The following is a 21,982-nucleotide window of genomic DNA, read 5'->3' on the forward strand; positions in this document are numbered from 1 at the left end:
AGAGGCAGAGAATCTAGATAAAAAAATTGAAAGAGATTTTTTATTAATAGAAATATAGAATTGATTTTTCAATGTGCTTTTATACGATTTCTAAAAAGAGAGTTGTATTCTGTTTAATTTCTTAAACAGTGTCCTTATCATAGCTACCAAAAGTATGTTCAGAATTATCCAAACATGCAAATTTCCCATTAATTAAGAGATCCGCATTATTAACCATCAGACAAAAACATGAAAAAAATAGAACATTCCTTAAAATTAGCCATTAAAATAATGATGGAACTCAGTCCTTAAAAAGAGAGGAAATCATTCGAAGCATGTAATTAAAGGGGTATAGTGTAGATGCATTTGTCAGTGCCCCTTTTAAATTTTGACTAAAGCATTATTCAAATTGTTATTGCCAAGAACTAATCACGCAACTGGTTCTACAAATTCACACGTTGATCGTTTTTCATGATGTCGTGACTTGCTCAGTACCATGTTCTATCTCGTTTCCTTCATATTATTATTTATTCTTGTATTCAGTTAGCACACTTCAAAAAAGAATAATTGGATGAACTCACGTACTTAAAAAACTGGTTACATGGTACTAAAGTGCATCTCTTTCCCAGTATTTTAAAATTTAATCAAATATAACTATTTAAAGACGAAAGTTAATTACTATATTTAGCTTAATGGAGCCGGTTAAGATAATTTCAATCCTTTATTTGGATATAGAAGAGTTTGGGAGCGTGGAATCAGAGAAAGCAATTATCTGTTCCTTACTCATTCAACATCTAAACAGCTATGTTAGAAAGTGACTATTTTCCTGCTGAAGTAAGAGCCCGTTCTTGAATGAGAGAGTGATTGTTTTGGCTTTTTTTTTTAATACGAAGCTTTCTTGTGTAGTCGTGTGAAGAAATATAACATTTGATGAAGATTGAAAGAACGGAGACCAAAATGGGACACAAGTTAAATTAAGAATAACAAATGCTTCTGGCAATGAATTTTGTTCAAACATTCCCGATAAAAACTTAAAATAGAATTGACATAGACATCGCGAGAACCAAAGGAAAATTCTTCAATTTATAGAGTCGATTATGGACAAAAGAGAAAAGGGTATCGACGGTTTCATTGAATCCTTAGTCGACACGAATTTCCCCTACAACGAAATTTCCCTATGATTTTGTTTCATTTTCGAAAGCTACATTTTTTTTCCTCCTCCTTTTCTGAAACTAAAAAACAACATTACACTTGGAAAGAAAAAAGAAAGAAAGAAACAACATTATTATTAAGCAAAAGGCAGACCTCGAAGATTGACCGGAAACAGAGGGTATGGGGTGCAGTGAAAGTGCCCATTATGCTGCTTTGAAGAGGCACTCCGTTCATCCATTGTTGCATTCATTCGTTAACGTAGCTGGAAGTGGAAGTGGATGTTTGTTCTGGATCCTTCCTCAGATCAAGCACCACCACGCTCACATTATCGGCACTGTGCCTTGCCAAAGCCAACTTGGTCAACAGAATTGAGGCATCCGAGCAACCACGGTCGGAGCCGTCTGCCGTCACATAACCATGACCAGGAGAGCCCGGAGGAGTCGGGGGCTTCTGCGACTTCAGGCACATCTTCACCACCCCACAAGCAGTTTCATTTGACACCACATCCCACAGTCCATCACTTGCCAGTATCAAACACTCATCATCATCACTTCGCTCAGTCACAGTCACCTCGGGCTCTGAAATCACGAATGGCTTCAGGTAGTAGTCTCCTGAATAAACACAAGTAACACTACCATTACAACTTAACAAACTTCAACCTAAGATGGGGAACAGTAACAATAAAAAAAAAGTAAGCTGTTATTTGTTCATTCACTTGCCTATGGCTCGAGACATGGCCAACACACCCAGCACTCTTGCGCCGTCCCAGTAAATCACGCGCCCGCCTTTGGATTCCACTCGGAGCAATTCGTCGGGGCGGTCCGGCTGAACAACACGGATCCAAAAACGGTTATCCTTTGAGGAAAGGGATCAAAAAAACCGTTATACTTTAAAGATACCTTATGTTAAATTGTTTCTTGGGAAATGAAATGAAAGGAAATTGGAAATTAGTAGAGAGAGAATGGTACCTTGTGATCCGAAGAGAGAGGAATGGCAACTCCGCCACGGCAGAGAACAGCACGGGAGTCGCCGCAGTTGGAGACGACAATCTTGTCTGGGGTGAGGATCGCGATGATAGCAGTGGATCCAACTGCGTCACAGTGCGGAGTCTGGAGCTCGCATCGACAGTTGAAAGTCTGGTTGCTCTGGCTGCGGCGGAAAACCTCTTCATCGATGCGAGCAAAACTGCTCTGCATCATTGTTCCCCACTGTAGAGAGTCGTCTCCATCCAGAATCTCTTCGTTCACAATCTCGTGGAGCCTCTCCTTGCACATAGTGGCAACCTGTGGAAAGAAAAAATTGAAATGATTAAGTGGATAATACAGAACCAGATCCATTAGCAAGCACTGAGTTGAACAGAGGGAGAATACAAACATGAGAGCAACCGTGACCGTCAAAAACGCCAAAGTAGTGGAAGCCTTCAAGCGAGAAGAAAGGGCGCAGGGAAACGGAGTCCTCCATGTCTCTCCTCCTGCCACAGACAGAGGTGACTCCATACTTGGGACACTCTTCATCTTCGGAGTCGTCATCCTCGTCTGTCAGGGATTTAGTGTCTGAAACATCATCCTCGTCTTGTTCGTTGTTGAGGAATTGGGAATCCTTCTTCATAACCTTGGTTCCGGAGGATTCCCGGTCAGTTTGAAGTTGGTTATCAGTGTCATTGAGATCGAGCTTGGGGCGCTTTCGGGAAGAGTCGGGCACAGCCATGTCAGCTATGTACTTCAAGGGTACCATATCCATAGTTCTGCGGGTGGAAGGACGAGAGGTTGGTTCTAGAGGAGTAGGGGTGTCACCTTCTCCAACAACTCTACAGCAAATCCCAGCCATTGAGAGGTGCTTTATATAGGCGCGAAATCAACAGAGAGAAAGAGAGAATTTGTTGTAGTAGGAGTAAATTGTAGAGATAGTTAAACTGGGGAAGGGAGGGAGAGAGAAAGCGATGAGCGCTAATAGGCGGAAGCGAAAGGTTTTCGAGGAAGAGGACAGTGCCATTGAAATGGGATTGGGGGAGAAAGGTTTTTTAGGCGGTGAGAATGAGAGAAAAGAGAGAGAAAGAGCAATTGTTCACTTCAGCTGGGGGCCACTAAGGCAGCCTGCCCTTCACCGTCAGGGGCACGGTATGCCATCTCCACCCTTCATCACATTACCCCTTCTCTTCCCTCTCGTACACGTGTTGCATCTTTTTTCTCAAATCCCTACGTGGCACCAATCATTTCCATCCACGCTAGCTCCAACCCTTCTTCTTTTTCGGACACGCATGTGGTCCTCTCCTTCTCTCTTACCTTCCAATTTCTATATCCTAACTCTCATCTCTCTTTTCTCTTCTGCTTCCCCTTCACCCGCAAATTATAATTACTACACCATATTACTACTAATGCTTAATTAATTATACATTATGTAGCTACACTCTTGGGTACACTTTTTTTTTTCTTTCTTTTTGTATTTCACTTTTCGGTTCCCTAAGACGCTCTGCTAGGGATGTCACCACGTGTCTTCGTAGCAGAATACGAGATTCTTTGTTTGTTAAAGCTAGTCACGACGGCTTGGGTACATATCACGCGCCTTTATTATTTACTCTGTTCTTCTATCAAAGAGAGAAGATAATTCCAAAAGAGAAAAAATAATTTAAATGAAATTGAGAAGATAGAAGATAATATGACAAATAATTTAAAAATAAAATAAAAAAGATGAAGTAAATAACTGTTAACATGAAAATTAACAAACACAAAAAAACCCTAATGCTTTAGACTTTCTTTGTATATATGAACCAATTTATAAGAAAGTTTATATAATTAATTATGTTGGAAGAGATAATTGATCATATATATTGAGATTATTTTATTATGTAAATACATTATTAATTTTTCATTAATATTTACATTTTGTTGTAATAAATGATAAAATAAATACATTTCACCCATTTTTTTATTAGTATAAAAAATTTAGATTTGAATTTTTGTTTTCCATCAGAGTAATCTAAATAATACTTAAGTCTTTCTTTTTTATTTTATAAAAATAGATATATAATCAATTTAGTATAATAAGTATAATGGTTTTTATACAATAATTTTAATTTTATTAATTTTTTTAAGTTATTAATGATTAAAATAATTGTATACCTCTTAGTAAAGAATTTTTACATACTTTATATTTTTATAAGATATTTTACCTAAGTTATTTATGAATTTATTTTCTTATTTTTAATGTATTATTAATTTAAAATACTTGTAGATTATTATATTCATATTATTAAGGATTATTCCATACTTTATCCAAACAGGAATGGAATATACATTGTACAACTCTGAACATCATTTTAAAATTGAACCGTATAATGGTATAATTATAAACTAAATTATTTTTTAAAATAACTTTTATGTAAGTAATTCCATTTTGATTAAAATATAACTTCCTCTATGTATTCTACTTGCTTCAACAGTAAATGATTTCAAAAGTCATTATAAAATAATTTTTTTAATAAGTGTGTTAAAAGAAATTTTACATAATTAATTCTATTTTGATTAAAAAACAGCTTGCATGTAATAGTTAGAAGAGAAATATAAGTGAAAATAAAACAATTTATATATATATATATATATATATATATATATATATATATATATATATATATATATATTTTGTTCAATAATGGTTGATATTATAAGTGTATTTACATAGTATTCCTCAATTCTCACATCATGATATTTTCTATTTTCTATTTGTTCTATAATCTTAATGTTTTTATGTTTATTCATCTTAATTTGGGGAATTAGAAGTAAAACACCTAAATGTCCTCTACAAAGTGGTTTATGGAAGTTGTTGAGTGGGGGAATAGCTAACGATTCCAGTTGTCCAGTGAAAACGATGTACGTAAGAAAGGGTATCTGGACACGTGTGGGACCGCATGTCAAAGTCTATTGACGCTTACGGAATATCTCAGCTTCTATTTATTCAATGTGGGACGCGTGGTCTTTCAACCTCTTGAAATACTACTCTCATGTCTCTAATTCTCTTGTTTCTCTCAATTCAAATTCTCAAACACACTCCTTACTCTTCCTTCAACTCAATTATCCATCTTATATTTAATATTTAACATTTTTCTGCTAACGAGATAGGTCAAAATATAAATATTTAAATTAACTTTTTAAATTATAATGAATTAATCTTATAAAATTTCATTATATCAATAAAACTTTAAAAATTTCTTAAAACCGAGGGTAGGGATCAAAGCACACTTCAGTTCAGATTTACACAACTGCTTAAAAATTTTTTTTTATATACATTTTTCTTATTTGACTTGTCTCTCTTAAGTTATTTATTATTGTATTGATGAGGTATTGATCATCTTAAGGTTTAACTGCACAGGGTAGAATAATACTTCATATATTTAGTAACTTTCTTTTGGTTACATTTATTAAAAATGTGTGTGTATACCTATAGTGATACTTTTAAAAAATGTTACAATAACTAATAACTAATAATAATAATAATAATAATAATAATAATAATAATAATAATAATAATAATAATAATAATAATGTAACATTTTTTAATAAATGTTCATGTAAATAATTAAGTTTTCACTTTTTTGTCTGAATTGTAAGTTTATAGAATATTTAAAAATAATAACAATAAATTCATTAATCAATTAATTTTATTATAACGTTGAAATAGTTAATATCAATTTAAAAGTTAACATTTTAAAGTAGCATTTTAATTTATTTAAAAATAAATTTAAAGTAATCATACCTGGTCCTCACTTTTAGTTATCAAGAGTAATAACACATTTCTAATGTGTTACCAAGATTAACAACACATCTATAAGGTTAACCCATTGTCTCCAAACTCTCATAGTGTTCTTTTCTTCAAACCCTATCATGGTTGAATCATCTTCTCGAAATTGCTATCCTCCTTACTTGCCCTTGGGGCCATTCACTTTCATTGCCATCTTGATAATATCAGCCAAAATCATCTTCCCATACTCTTCTTTTCCTTTAGTAAAACCTAATATTTTTTCTCTCCCAGTTTCTCTCATATTTCTTCTCTTTAATATCAATATATCTTTTATTACTAACAAATTATTAATTCATTGTTTTTAAATTTTGCATTAATGCAAATCGGTGAAGGCATAGCAAAGTAAGAAAGTGTGCGGACCTGAAAATATTATGGAGGTTGTTTTGTGGATAATTGTAGTGTGATTGTTGGTAAGGGTTTGGTGCTATTATTAAATTTAATTAAGATTTGTCTTATTAATTATTTGGAGTTTATCCGACCGGTGTAGATGAAATTTGTCTAAAACTATCAGTATGTTAAGGCTAGATTTGATAATTCATTTGTTGATATAAATATATTTTTGCATTGTTAGATGAATTTCAATGTCACGTATATATTCAAAATCAAGCAAATTATTTTTATACTTAATTTTTATTATATTTAACATGGTATCAGAGTCTATGATTAGTCTTGGTGATCGATTTAGTGAGTATAATGGTTACTGTATCAAAAGTATTTCTAAATAGTGATACGAGAAATGATACTCTTAGTTGGGAATGCTTTCGTTAGAGGACGAGTGTATTAATGTGAAAGGAACTCACCCTTAAGGAGGAGATTATTGAGAATCGAAGTGTGAGTCTAAATCTACATTAAATAAAAATGAAAAAGTAGAGTACCACCATATAAAGATAAAAAAAATCTATCAACTCAACCTTAAATTTTTGGGTTAAGTGTCCGTTTTTGTGCTTAAACATCAACTTAACCTCCAAACTCCTAAACCAATTTTTTTTAAGCAATTAGTCCAGGTTTGGTATATTATGGGAATGTGAAATTGTTTTGGAAACTAATTCTAGTGTGACAACTTGTAAACCAATTATGAAAAAATGTTCCTTTATTGTCTAATTATTTTGTTTGAATTTTCGTACTTTTTTCTGATCTTTGTTAGGTGTTTCGACATTTTAACTAGAAAATCATTTTTACGAGATTGAGTTAAGTTTAAAATCAACTTCTTAACATGGTATCATAGTTATTATTAGAGTCTATCCTAGCGAGATTAGCGAGATTTGTTGTTTGTTGGGTATATTGTTCCATCCACTATCACATCACCCCTTAATATCTAGTCTCATGAGATGTATATAGCTTAGTGTGATGGGGTGGGTTGAAAGTCTTAATGTAAGTGGATGCAAACTTTACTTTACAAGCCGATTTTGTGAGAATTAAAATATGTCACAATCTTATTTTCCTAATCATTCTCTACTCAGGTATACACAAAAATAATTTGCTTCTGGAACACTAATATATTGAATTGAATGTATGAGTGACTTTAGAGTCACGATAGTCCTATATCACAATTTCTTCTCAATACTCTTTATCTCATGCTAGATTAACATTTATCCTTGAAAATAAGACATTATAACATAGTTTATAGTTTTTTATGAATTTTTAAAATACCGATTTCCTTTTTCTTCACAGGTTATAAATATAATTGTAAAAATAATTTCGTACAAAATTTAATTGTATAAATTTTTAATTATACAATTTATTTATATTTACAACACTCTAATAAGCAACACAAAATACCAAAATACCACATTCAGTACTATGACATTAAATATGATTCTCCCTTCTCTGTTCTTACAAACCTTAGCATCAACACTTCAGTCATGTTTCTAAACAATTCATCAATCCAACATACTTCCAATCATACATATGTTTTAATTTGAAAATTCTACAAATCACACTGATATTAAACAAATCTACAAATTCACAACATTAAAAGCCTTAATAAACTTCACATTTCAAACCAAAATACTTTTCACAATAATTTCTTAATTTTACTCATATTTAAGTCATGCCACTACATATTCATACCATAGTATTTAAGTTCAATAATATGACTTTAAAATTTAAAGAAATTTAGCTTCCCTTACCTTATAGAATAATATCACTGTTTTTCCTCTACACGACTTCACCACTTAAGATTGTTATACCTACACAACAAAAGCATGATCAATGATCAAGGCATGATTTTAGAATCAGTGATGGTATTTTATTTAGGAAACAAAGAAATTACATGTTGTCAAGGAAAAAAATGCATGTATAAGAAAAACATATTTGTTTACATAAAGGATAGAAACTTGAACTTACCTCAAGATGAAATCGAGTTATATGAGATAGAATCGTTCACAGTAACCACATCTATGATGTTGGATCTTCAAGAAAACAAGGAAGGAGGTCAATTTTGTTCAGGGAAGGAAGAACCATACCTTGATTGTAAAAATATCAAAATTATCAGTCATTATTTGTTTAATCCATATTAAGAACTTGACATGAGAAGGATTGTACTAATAGTGGAAAATGAAGGCATCCTGAAGATTCACTTGCTTGGAAAACTTTTTATTCCCTACAACAAGTGATGGATTTAATCCATTTAAGACAATGAATAACAAATATAGTAATTAATTGTGATGTGTTCATAAAAAAAATCATTTTGTAACAAATCATTTATTAAGAAAAATAAATAAGCTAAACATAAAAACAATATATCTATAATAATTGGTCATACCATTGTTATTCATAATGGAAAAGAATATTCTAACTTTTTCTAAGTAACCAGAAAGAGGACTGAAACATGCTATTGAATGACTCTACTAAGACAAAGACAAACTATCAAGAACTAAGAGGAGGTAGGAAGAGAAGTTAGTCAGATCTAGTATGGATGGTACATGGAAGATAGTTGGAGTCGGTGATTCTTTTAGGGTTTCCTCTTTTGGGATCATAGGAAAAGGATCAGGTTGGCCCTTGTGAACAACTTGATGCAGTGTTTCCCCTCATCCTTTTGAGCAAAATATGGCAAATGAAAAAGAATCCATGTACCGATCCATAGTCTCCACCCTATAGGAACTACGAGATCACCCCAAAGATGTCTTCAACATCTAAGGGTCGCGAACCAACCATAAAACCCTGTTCAAAAAGCAGAGTACATTAGTTATACTCTCTCAGGTTAGATAGTAAGAATCGGAGAAGAGTACTCGTTTATTCTTAAAAACCAGTATTTTTAAGAGTAAAGAGTAGGATGGAAAAAAAGAAGGCAAAGGAAACACTCTGTTCCAAGTTCTCTTGTAACTGGATCATTCAGAATCACAAGAATCCTGAGTTAAAATAAGATTCAAACTTATCATCTTTTGATATTTTGATAAGAGTTACTGTTTGGAAAGCAGAGTGCATTAGTTATGCTCTCTCAGGTTAGACGGTAAGGATCGAAGAAGAATACTCGTTTTGTCTTAAAAATCGGTATTTTTAAGAGTATAGAGTATGATGGAAAAAAATAAGGCAAGGGAAACACTTTGTTCTTAGTTCTCTTGTAACTGAATCGTTTAGAATCACAAAAAATCTTGGGTTAAAATGGGATTCTAACTCAGTACCTTTCGATATTTTGATAAGAGTTACTATTTGAAAAGTAAAGTACAATAAACATATACTATTTGACTAATTGTTCTAAATGTAGTTTATAGTTTAAAATTAAGCAAATTTTGATTAACCTAAAAAACATGATTTATTTATAAATGACTAATTAAATTATTACATAAACTTGTTATTTAAAATAGGGTTAAATATGTTTTTGGTCCCTTAACTTTCAGCGAAAATTGGAATTAGTCCCTCTTCAAAACTTTGGACTAATTTAGTCCCCAAACTTTAAAAATGTGTGAATTTAGTCTTTTTAACTAAATTTTGTTAGGTTTATTTGATGTTTCAAGCGTTTGAAACATCAAATAAAGTTAACAAAATTTAGTTAAAAGGATTAAATTCACACATTTTTAAAGTTTGGGAACTAAATTAGTCCAAAGTTTTGAAGAGGGACTAATTCCAATTTTCGCTTGAAAATTAACGGATCAAAAACATATTTAACCCTTTAAAATATTACAAGTACCGCTTTTAATTATATTTCTTTTTTCTTTTTTTGCAATAATAACAATATTTACACATAGTTATGTGCTCATGAGGAGGGAACTTTACAAGTATTAAAAAATAAACCATTCTTTTAAAATTAACTTTTGTTTAATTATAAATTATTTTTCGAACTGCTTTATAAACTAAATGATTGAATACAAAATTCTTAAAAAAACACACCATGTAATCACCACATTGAACATAAAACAAAAATAAAATAAAATAACATTTAATATCTGGAAATTATTATTATTCAGAGGAGTGAACTACAACAATACAATTCATGAAAACTTATTATTATTATTATTATTATTATTATTAATATATATATATAATCATTTTATTAATTTTACATTAACATAATATTTAACAGAATAAAAATAAAAGATGATATAATGGAAATAAGAAAACATACAATTATGTTCTTTTTTCAATTTATATAAACTTTTATTTTACTAAACTAATCCCTTTTTTTTCTTATTTACTAATAAAATAAATTTGCATACTTGTTTTATTAACAAAAAGACGCACTTAAACTCCTTAAACTTTTCATCTTTTGTAAATGACTAAAGGTCACTCTATAGTGCATTATTACCATCATGTGAATAAAGTTTCATCAAAAGAAAATAGAAAAATAATGTGATAGATAAGAAATCCATAATAAAACACTGAGTATAGATTAAGTTCACACTTGTACAGATGAGTGCATATACCTCTCTAAAAATTATGAGTTTAAGAATTTTTAGTACACAATATCTATTTCAAAATCATAGAATGTTCGGTCATGCTAGTCTTGTTACATGCAAAAAAGAAGTTACCTTTTTATCTAAAGCTAAAGTAGAACTTGAATATCATTAAAAAATATTAGGAAAATAAATTTATATACTTATATCATTCCATCCATGAAACTTGAGTCCAGACTCTACCTGCAAAGGTAATGAAATGACAGATATTTATTGCTGCTGCAACTTGCAATACAGTGTTTTGTTGAGATGCTCAAAATAAATAGAGTGAAGACATATAATAATAAGAAAAGGACAAAAATATATGATGTGTCTAATTTCTTCAGACACCATGCAGTTGTCCTCATATTCATAATAAGAACAGCTATGAAAATGTCAAAACTATTATTATTACGTGTCATGGCTAATTAGCATGGTATGACACGAGGAAGCCATGCGAGAAACTCTGGATCAGCATCAGCAAAAGAAATATATGCACATGACACGAATAAGCATGCCATGCTGATATGCATAGAGCATCAACAGAGGAAAGAGATGTACATGACACGAGGAAGACATGCCTTCGATGGTTCAGCTGCCTCACCATACCTTAAGCAAATGGCACCTTCTTGCTGCAATTTTAAACTTACAATGACGTGTGTGTGTGTGAGTAGAATTGCATTATGCATACTGTTGGCGCTCCTGTGAAACCAGCTTACACTACTTAGTAAAACCAGGTTTCTAGGTTGAGGTTTTGTACGGGTCAAGACAACAGATGTTGTTTCCTAGGATCCATGATGTCGTGTCAAAAAGTACAGAAGGGAATGCTGAGTGATCTAGTTTTGATGAGTAATGTTATATCCTCTGAAATTTGGAGGTCCAATAAACATAAAAAGTTGTCAGAGATGGGTTTGCATTTCGAGGTAAGTAGGGAGAGGGAATAGTTTTCGAAATTTTCCTCTTTACCCACCTCCATTCATTTGTCTCACACTGACAGAAAAAAAATCTCTCTTTCCATGATAGCCAAGAGAAAAGACAATCTCTGGGTCGAAAAATTTTAACTTTTTGTTTTTCATTTAATCTAACTGATTTTGATTTAATTTAAAATTTTATATTGTTTAATAAAAACTGAATTTTTCATTTTTATTTAAGGTTTAATTATTTATTTAGTTCCTAAATTTACTGTTAAATCTTAATTTCCTTTCTTTTTAAAAGAGTTTTAATTTTGTCTTATTTAATATAATTTACACTAATCAATATCATCTTTTTAATTTTTCAAGAATAAAGTTAAATGTTTAGTGATGTGTCAAAAAGAATTTGTATTTTCTTCTTTATTTCCTCTGTTCTTCTGTACAACATAGATCCAACTCTTTTTCTTTTTTTTTGTCATACAGAGTATTCACTCTTTAATGCAGTGTTAAATACTAAGATTAATTATATTTATTTTATAAAAAATTATCTTAATTAAACACAAAAATCAAATAAGTTTAATTTGATTTGGTTTAATTATAAGACTAATTCATTTTGTTAAATTTAAAAATATTTTTTATTATAAAATTGTTAATTGAGCGAAATGCTTTTATAAGTATATCCGAATGATTTGAAGTTTGGACAAAAGAAATTTTAATTAAGCGTGTTCGAATTGAAAAGAAATTTTAATTAAGCGTGTTGAATTGATTTGAAAGATAATGTGAAAAATGTTTGATTGAGATCTTCGACTCCATATCATAACAATATTATTTTAATAATATTTTTACTTATAAAATTTGCATCTTTAAGGGCGGTGAGATTATTTATTTTGTAACTTAAAAAATATTATTGTTTTGTTTTTGCACCTCCATAATTCTAACCTATATTTTTGTAAATTTTAATATTTTGAAATATATATTTTAAATAATGTAGTTTTAAGTAATATAATTTAAAATATAGATATATTTCAAACTACATAATTAATATATTTTGAATTATACATTTCAAAATATATTTATTTATTCTATATTATATCTTTTAAAATACAAAATATAAAATATATTTTAAATTATAATTTTGCACTACAAAGTTTATATTTTAAATTCCGCAACTTAGAATCCAAAAGTGCAGAAAAAAACTTATATAAATGAACATGAAGAACGTGCAGGAAATAGTCGTTCCTTTATTCATTTTGTATAGTGAACCTAAGGTCTAGGCCCAATTAGCCTTTAAGAAGAAAAAAATCTTAAACTGATATCACGTTTCCTATAAGAGTATAAAGATAAATTAAAAATGTAATGGAAAAGAAAATGAGAGATTAGCATAAAAGTATAAAAAAAACATGATCAATAAATTGAAAAAAAAAACACATGATCACAAATGATAATTTACTATAAATTATAATAAGTAAAAACCAAAGAAATTTCAAATAAATCATACAAAATATAAAAATATAACTGAATCTTTTTATATTATGTTGTCTTTAATACTAATTAAAAGTGTTCTCAAACTTTGTCCTGTCTCTCTCCACGGTCCCCAACCTAAGGTCCCAATCTTTAAACATGTTGTTTAAATATGTTGTCTTTAATAGTAATTAAAAGTGTTTTCATATATTTATTAAGTTTTTCAATTAAAAGCGTCCTCAACCTTCTCTATTTTTTTTTCAATGTTTCTCCCTACACCTCACTTACTTCAGGCACCTCCCTTTATTTTTGTATTTTCAACTGTAGCCCTGTTAGAAATATTTTTATTTTTAAAAAATCTGTATTCAATAATAAAAAATGAAGCAATCCTTCCTCCTCCAGTGTGCCGGCAAACTCTAGATTTGGAAACACTACACTTCTCTGTGGTTGATGTACGGGTTGGGGATGCTTGGTCTGCGGCTGGGGTTGGGGGTGTTGGATTTGGGGTTAGGATACTTGATCTGGGATTGGGAGTGTTGGACTTGGGATTCTGGAAGGAGATGTGAACCGCACTTGGATATGCGGCTTCAACACACTTCGAAGTTGAAGAGTGCTGCAATTGGGAGGGGTGGTTGGTTGCTTGCCAAAATTGGAACTGCGGGGAAGCTTTTTATTTTGTTTGATTTTCTTTTTTTTGGTTTTTTTGTTATCTTTTTTTCTATTTTATTTTTTCTGCGTTAGTATATTAACTTTAGCTTTTTTTTGTTTGATTTTCTTCTTGTTTTCTTTTATTTGTTTTTAATATATAATTTTTATCAAATTATTTATTTCAATAAATAATAGATATTATGCGTTACTTTTTTGTTTTTTTACTTATTATTTTGTTTCTTAATTTATTTTATAATTTTTTGTCAGAATAATTTAAAACGCACCCAAAACCCCTCTGAACGGACGTCAGGTATCAAGCAACGAGGATCTGGAAATCAGATAGTGAAAGGCAGGTGTCGGCAGATGAGCGGAGCTCGTTTTGACGTGGGAGGCAAAACTGATTTTTTTTAGAAACTCCCGTCAGACTCTCTGCATGCACCCTTCTTCCCAAATTCTGAAAAATCTCATTTTCTCCTCCTTCTCACTACATCTCCTTCATCTTCTCTCTAAGAAATCTCACCATTTCTCTTCTCCGACCATCATTCAGGCACCGTAGAAACACTCCCGGCGTCAAGAGCTTCAGTTTGAACCGATCAGTTTCGGGTTCTGAACTGGTAAGTTCTCCCTATATTTAGACGTTCGTTTCTGGCACATGCAAACCAAATTCTGGTTGCATGATTTCATATTGTCTGAGCCATTGTTGGTCTCCTGTTGTCTGGTTAGTTTTGAAGAGCTGTTGAACGTTGAGGGTAGAAGAAATTTTAGTCAGGCGAGCCATATTCTGTCTCTAGGACGTTCATTCACACTTAGAGGTAAGGGAAGCTTATTTAATTTAATTTGTATGTTTACTGTGTTGTATGAACGTTCGTTAGTTGACTGAATGAATATGATGCATGATGATTGATATGCTTGGATTGTATGAACGTTCGTTAGTTGACTGAATGAATATGATGCATGATGGTTGATATGCTTGGATTGTATAAAGTATGAAAAGTGATTATGAGATGAATGTATAAAGTTATGAAACTATATGTTAAGAAATGAATTGGAATATAAATGATTCTGATATAAAATTTCTATATGAATGAGTACTTTGTCACCGAATGGTCATCGACTGTTTGGTATTTCATAGTGAATTTGGTTAGACTTGAATTCTTTCAGTTGGGAAGAATCTTAGTTGAGGACGGTCGTTTTCTTTTCAAAATATTGTGCATGAACGATCGTTTGAGTAGTGCTTGGTCTTACACCAAGCGATCGTCTGAATGGTGCTTGGTCTTACACCAAGCGATCGTCTGAATGATGCTTGGTCTTACACCAAGCGATCGTCTGAATGGTGCTTGGCCTTACACCAAGCGATCGTCTGAATGGTGCTTGGTCTTACACCAAGCGATCGTATGAATGGTCCTTGGTCTTACACCAAGCGATCGTCTGAGTGGTGCTTGGTCTTACACCAAGCGATCGTCTCATTCCTTTTATAATATATCTTGATGAAAATAGCGTTCTTCCAACTTCAATAGAATTTTCCTCTACCGTGTTCGGTCATTGACTGACATTCGGTTTCTTCATGTGAATTCTTCTAAGTATTTTCTTTGAAGTGTCCGTAGTTATTGATGCCGGCCTAGAGCCTTAGTACTTGACATGGTCTTTTCGGTGTTCGGTTAGAACTCTCAAGGGTCAGTTCATCTAATTGGCTCACTGATTAAGTAACGATCATTCTAAGTCGTTTCTGTTATATATGATTATACTCGGTTTCTTTCTCAAACCAATAGTAGTCACCTCTGTCTTATTCTATTCTGGAACGAGAGACTTCTCTGTCTCGTTCCAAGTGTTCGTCCTCGTTCTAAGTGAGGATTGAACGTTCGGTATCGGGTATCCGTAAGAAGCTTTGAACAAAGATGAAATTTAACTTATTGGTAATGAAAGATGAATTTGAGAAAATTGATAATGAAAGATGAAATTGAGAATGATTATGAATGAAATATGAAGAGAATGTGATGTGGATTGAAATGTTTGGATTTTGAACGAGCGTTCCGGGGAGAAACGACTCATGGATGAATATTGGAATTTGTAAAGTATGACTGTGGTTATGCTAATGCTGGCAGTTCATCTTGATGTTTCGTGGGTACTCGTCCTCACGTAGAGGAGGGTAGGTCATGTGTGGAAACGGCAGGAGGTCTGAGTCCTTAGGGGTACTTTGGACAGATAGGATTAACCTCGGGTGGCAGCTGATGAGGACATGCCAGTTACTACATCACCCGGGTGCAAGAACGCCTGTAGCTACACAGATTTCATACAGTCCGGACAGTCAGTCTAGTATTAGGCTTTGTATGAATGAACTATGAATTATCTTGTTTGTTTGATTTTGTGAATTGTATGTTTATGCATGAATTAAATTACATAAGCTTACCATGTATTTTCCTGTCTTGTCATGTTTTGTACGTCCGTCTTTGTCATTGCAATGATCATCCGTGTGGATGTGAGCAGAAGGAGGCGTACTTGAGACGCTGGAAGAGGAAAATCTGGTTGAGGTTGAAGTGAAGACCGAATAATAGGACGTTCAGTTAGTACTTTAGTTTGTATAGTAAAGTGGTCGTTTGATCACCCTTCCTTTCGTTTAGAACAACCGTTCGGTAGTTCTTTTGAACCGTTCAGTCAGGAGTGTACTTGGTACAATTTTTTTTTAAGTTCTATTAATGTATCTTCAGGCCGTTCGGCCATAGTAGTATGCTATGTTTAGTGTAAGACTGATCTGGATTATTATTAATTGTGATTATTCAAATATATAGTTTTAACTGTATTTTTGGGATGTTACATTTTTATTGTTTTTGTTATAATTTATAATTATTCAAATATTATTTATTAAATAATTTTTGTTGTTAATTTTTTTATTTCTTTAGTATTTTATTATTAATTCATATTGGTTACTGTTAACAACTAAATAAAGAAAAACAAAAAGCTGCATACTTTATTCAGTTCATACAAGAATATAAAAAAAATGGAAACTGATGTACAAAAAACTAATCAAGTTCCAATATACGTGGCTTAATATTGATTTGTTGTACACAAGTTGAATGGATGATGTATGCTTTGATCATAGCATATTATAATAGCATTGTAACATATGTTATATGTTATATATTGAATGTTAGAATAGCATATCAGAGTCTAGGCAAAATCATTAAAATGTATAAAACTATACAATCGCACTTCGAAGTTCGGATGAGGCTAACCGCACTTCGAAGTTCGGGAGCCGCATTTCGAAATGTGGCTCTATATAACGAATTTTCGAATTGTATACTAACATTTTCGTGAAAGACTCGGTTAATTTTGTTTGAGCAGCTTTCTCCTCCCAAAATCACCAACAACACAGTATGACCACCACGACAATATAACTTCTTACAAACAAAACTCAATTAAACAAAGAAGGAACAAATCGATAAACAGTGGAGAAATGAGATAGCATACATACATGCAGAGGGTTATAGTGTATTAGTAAGGGTGGTTGGGAGTTAAAAAATCATTAAACTACCATTATACTTTTTTCATATTTTATTAAACAAAAGGCAAATCTGAGGCGTAGGATGAAGTCATTGAGGAGCAGGGAGGAACACTCTTTTTTCTTTTACATATTAAAACCAGTATAATTAAATTATTGTGTTATATGTAATTTCACAAAAATTTCAACAAAACTAAATTTAACAATTGACTTTACATAAAAGAATGATAAAAATCATATTTTCTATATTAACTCCACTGTTTGCTAGCACTTACTCATCCTTGTCATCCCTAAACTCACACGATTAAAGTGATCATTATAAAAAAAACAAAACGTACAAACAAGCAACACAAAAACAAGCGTCATTTTGTCAAATGGAGAAAGGCCCCTCAAGCCTGGACCTCCTACTACTTCTCACCACATAATTTCCTTCTCCAACTAAAATGAACTATTATTGGAGCATCAGAATAACTCTCAAGACTGAGCTCCTTCATCAACACCTATACTACATGGCACCGCCATGGAATCTCTTTACGAGAATCATGGAATTACGTTATGCACATGATCAACAACATACTCATCATCATCATATATCATACATAATCATAGACAAAACCTTATTTCCATTTTCGTGTTATAAATCAATTTATAAACCTTCCAAACATTTCATATTTTATACCAAACACACACTAAATCACCAAGGTAATTATTATTAAAAAAAATCACAAAAAGAAAAAACTCAAAACTCACCAAAAGAACATGTCGCTCAACGCGAGAAACAGGATTCCCAACGAGCACAGGCTCACCTAGCGAGCTAAACCACTCTCCTAGTGAGAATAGAGGCAAAGGGCTTCTCCAGCCCAGCGAGCTGGCTCGCCTAACTACTGAAACCCACTTCTAGGACCCCAAATACTCGCCTAGCGAGGCCCCCTTGCTCGCCTAGTGAGGCCCCCTTGCTCGCCTAGCCACTCTGCATAATTTTGCAGCACCAAAATCTGCATAACTTGCACCCCTCATGACCTACGCTATGCATTTTTACCAATTTCTACCACTTTTAGATGAGATTCTAAGCCACAATAAACCTAATCAATTGTATAAGAACCAACCTAAACTCATTTTAAACTATTTTACAACAAGATTCTAACTCAAGAATGACCAAAACATCACTTAAGAGACCATAATTCAATTCTACAAGCTTTAGCTTATATTTAAGCAACTTAAGAGTCTAAACATGTTCGAAATGACTCAATCACAAGCCCTAAACCCTCCACCATAACTTAAAACTACTATTTATAAAATTCACTACTCCAAACCCTTAAAAATGCACTTAAAACCCTTCCAAACATGACCAACTATCTATCACTCTATTCTAGTTCACAAAACTATTAATTCACAACTCAAACAAGTTCCAATTAACCATATAACAAAACCTAACTCATCACTTTTCCACTGAAACCAATATTTTTAAAACATACCTATTAAAACCCCTATTTTGACCAAAAACAAGCTCAACACCCTTCATTTTACTACAACCAATACCACATAAGTTTTTCATTCACTAGAACCCAAAAATCATAATCAACAGATCCAAACAATTTACATTGCACAAGCATTCACAATGTATATCCAATCACAAATAACACACTTTTAACTAAATCACATAAACAACTTCACATATCAGTTTATAAAGTTCTAATCAATTCGAGTATACAACACAATTTATCAAAGGATCGATAGCATAAAACAAATGACAATTAGTTTCCCTTACCTTTTAGAAGACCAACCATTCTAGAAAACCCTATACCACTCACACAACTCACGGAGCTCTGTATGTACCTACAAACAATAGAAACATGATCAAAGTATACCATTAGTACCATTAATCAATAGATAGTCTCACAGAAGACTCAGACATTACATGGAATTAAGCGGGCCCCACATGCAACAGAAGAAAAAAAGGACCAGAGAAAATGAGTCAAAACTTAACTTATTCAAATGAAGAATTGATCGGTCTGAACTGAATGGCTCACCGCTAAGATCACTCCTATGATCTCAGTTATTCAATAAGAGAAGAAGAACTCCTAGAGAGAAGTCAGAAAATTCTAGAAAAGTGATTTCTAAATAAATTATGTATTTTACAAATAATGAAAATTCGATTATAATAAATCAATTTATATTGAAATCTTTTAATATTAAAATAATTGGGTCTCACTATTTTTAATCCATACCATTTCTAAAACACTATTTTGTGGGTCTTTACATTAAATTTATATTGTACAATTTTCATATTATTGATAAATTTTATTTTTTTAAATATAGTTTGTGGCTTTAATTTATATAATGCATGCCTTAAGCTGATGTCAACTCTTGAAGTGATATTTTGTAAATCAAAATAAATAATTATTAATATTTGTATACACGTAATATACTATGCATATAATGAAATATTAAAATGTAGTTATAAAACTAACCATCAACACTTTCTTACTTTAAAATTAGAGTTAAGATAAGGATAATATATGTCATTAGCTTCAATAATAAATGTAAAGAAATAGAAAATAACACATAATAAACAAATATTAAGCACTTTTATTATGGTGAATGAAGTTTAAAAGAAGGAGCTAATTTCATTGTTCTAGTTGTTTTGGTTAACAATAATTCTTCCTATTCATATAATTGAATATTTATTTTTATCTCAAATTCATGAAATAAATACTTTCCTAAATTACGGATTTCAAAATTTTATATATATATATATATATATATATATATATATATATATATATATATATTACTTTCTAATTAATTTTATTAGATTACCTGTACGCTATATTTCTTTAAAAGTGTTCGATGTTATATAAAAAGATATGAAAAAGATAAAATATGCTTATGTTAGTTTTTGATCGGATTGATTTTGATTTTATTGTATTATTAATTATTAATTTATAATATTGGTTTAAGTAGAATAACATCAGTCTTAGGTTATATAATCGGGCCTTTGGTTCAAAATAAAATGGATAACCTAAAATGAGTGTCTTACCCTACATCTCTAATATCTCATCTTGTATCTCTAGAAATTTTATTTTTAACCTTATAACATCCTGTACCTCCAACTTTTTTGAAAATATTATTTTTAATTTTAATAAATATTTTTTTATTTTCATCTCTTTTCTATTAATAATATTTTAATAAATATCATTTTATTTCATTCTTTTAATAAGACATTCTACGCCTCCTTAATAATAATTTAATTTAATTTAAAATTTAAGTATTATTTAATATAATTTTATATTTTAATAATTACTAAAATATGATTTATATTATAATAATAGTATAAAATTTTATTCAATATATTCAAATATATTAAATTATATTAAAATATTAAAATAAGTTAAATAATTATTAAATTTTAAATAAAAACAAAAACTTTTAAATTTTTTTATCAGATGTCAAAAATCAGTTTTGTTTTTTATTTAAAATTTAATAAATATTTAATTTAATTGACAATTATAATATTATTTTATATTTTTATTATTTAATAATTATTAAAATATGATTTATATTTTTATAATAGCTTTATTAAAAAATAAAAATAAGAGTAACCATAAAATAAAAATAATATTAAAAATCACATTTAATATATTTAAATATATTAAATTATATCAAAATATTAAATTAAATTAAATAATTATTAAAATTTAAATAAAAAACAAAATTTAGAAACATGTGTTAATCGGATATAGAAATCCGATAAATTTATGATCAGAATACCCGATAAATAATTTTTTTTTAAATTTTGATTTTTATTTAAATTTTAATAATTATTTAATGTATTTTAATATTTTAATATAATTTAATATATTTAAATATATTAAATGTTATTTTTAATGTTATTTTTATTTTCATTATTTTTACTCTTATTTTAGTTATTATTATTTTTATTTTTTAATAAACTATTATAAAAATATAAATCATATTTTAATAATTATTAAAATATAATAATATAATAAATAATGCTATAATTTTTAATTAAATTAAATATTTATTAAATTTTAAATAAAAAACAAAACTGATTTTCGATAACAAGTTTTTGAAAAATTTTGTTTTTATTTGCAATTTAGTAATTGTTTAATTTATTTTAATATTTTAATATAATTTAATATATTTGAATATATTAAGTCAAATTTTATATTATTATTATTATTTTATTTTTATTTTTATTTTAGTTATTTTATTTTTATTTTTTTTAATATAGCTATTATTATAATATAAATCATATTTTAATAATTATTAAAATATAAAATTATATTAAATAATATTTAAATTTTAAATTAAATTAGAATTATTATTAAGGTGGTATAGAGTGTCTTTAATAAGAAAGAGAAGAAAATAAAAAGATATTTATTAAAATGTCTTTAATAAGAAAGAGAAGAAAGTTAAAAATGAAATTTTAAAATGTTAGAGGTGCAGGATGTCAGAAAGTTAAAGATGAAATTTTTGGAGGTGCAGGATGAGATGTTGGAGGTGTAGAATGAAACACGCACCTAAAATTAGGAGAGGCCCAAAATAAATTTTGGATTGATCAAAATACATTAATTTCAGTATTTTCTTTTTAAGTGTTTCACCCTACACCTCCAATATCTCATCCTGCACCTCTAAAAATTACAATT

At 30.2% G+C, this 21,982-nt stretch overlaps 1 protein-coding gene and 1 long non-coding RNA gene across 4 annotated transcripts; one reads left to right on the forward strand and one right to left on the reverse strand.

Moving 5' to 3' along the window:
- Window positions 1–1,038: 1,038 nt before the first annotated feature.
- On the reverse strand, window positions 1,039–9,435 carry LOC108329094 (protein phosphatase 2C 37). 3 transcript variants are annotated; one of them, XM_017563122.2, is made up of 7 exons: window positions 8,850–9,435; window positions 8,272–8,390; window positions 8,055–8,114; window positions 2,506–3,715; window positions 2,100–2,414; window positions 1,851–1,956; window positions 1,039–1,742 (listed from the first exon to the last, which is right to left on the reverse strand). In XM_017563122.2, exons 4-7 carry the CDS (start codon window positions 2,956–2,958, stop codon window positions 1,378–1,380), a joined length of 1,239 nt encoding a protein of 412 aa, XP_017418611.1. In that variant the 5' UTR covers window positions 2,959–3,715; window positions 8,055–8,114; window positions 8,272–8,390; window positions 8,850–9,435; the 3' UTR covers window positions 1,039–1,377. The 3 variants fall into 3 exon arrangements, with proteins under 3 accessions (XP_017418611.1, XP_017418609.1, XP_017418610.1); XM_017563120.2 differs by having other exon boundaries at window positions 1,851–1,986; XM_017563121.2 differs by having other exon boundaries at window positions 1,851–1,986; window positions 8,272–8,336; window positions 8,850–9,266.
- Window positions 9,436–13,418: 3,983 nt separating this feature from the next.
- On the forward strand, window positions 13,419–16,512 carry LOC128195568 (uncharacterized). Its single transcript, XR_008247220.1, has 3 exons — window positions 13,419–14,430; window positions 14,540–14,628; window positions 16,301–16,512. It is a non-coding gene; the product is annotated as an uncharacterized LOC128195568 (long non-coding RNA).
- The last annotated feature ends 5,470 nt before the right edge of the window (window positions 16,513–21,982 follow it).

The sequence above is a fragment of the Vigna angularis genome, chromosome 2 (assembly GCF_016808095.1).
Source record: "Vigna angularis cultivar LongXiaoDou No.4 chromosome 2, ASM1680809v1, whole genome shotgun sequence".
NCBI classification, from domain to species: Eukaryota; Viridiplantae; Streptophyta; class Magnoliopsida; order Fabales; family Fabaceae; genus Vigna; species Vigna angularis.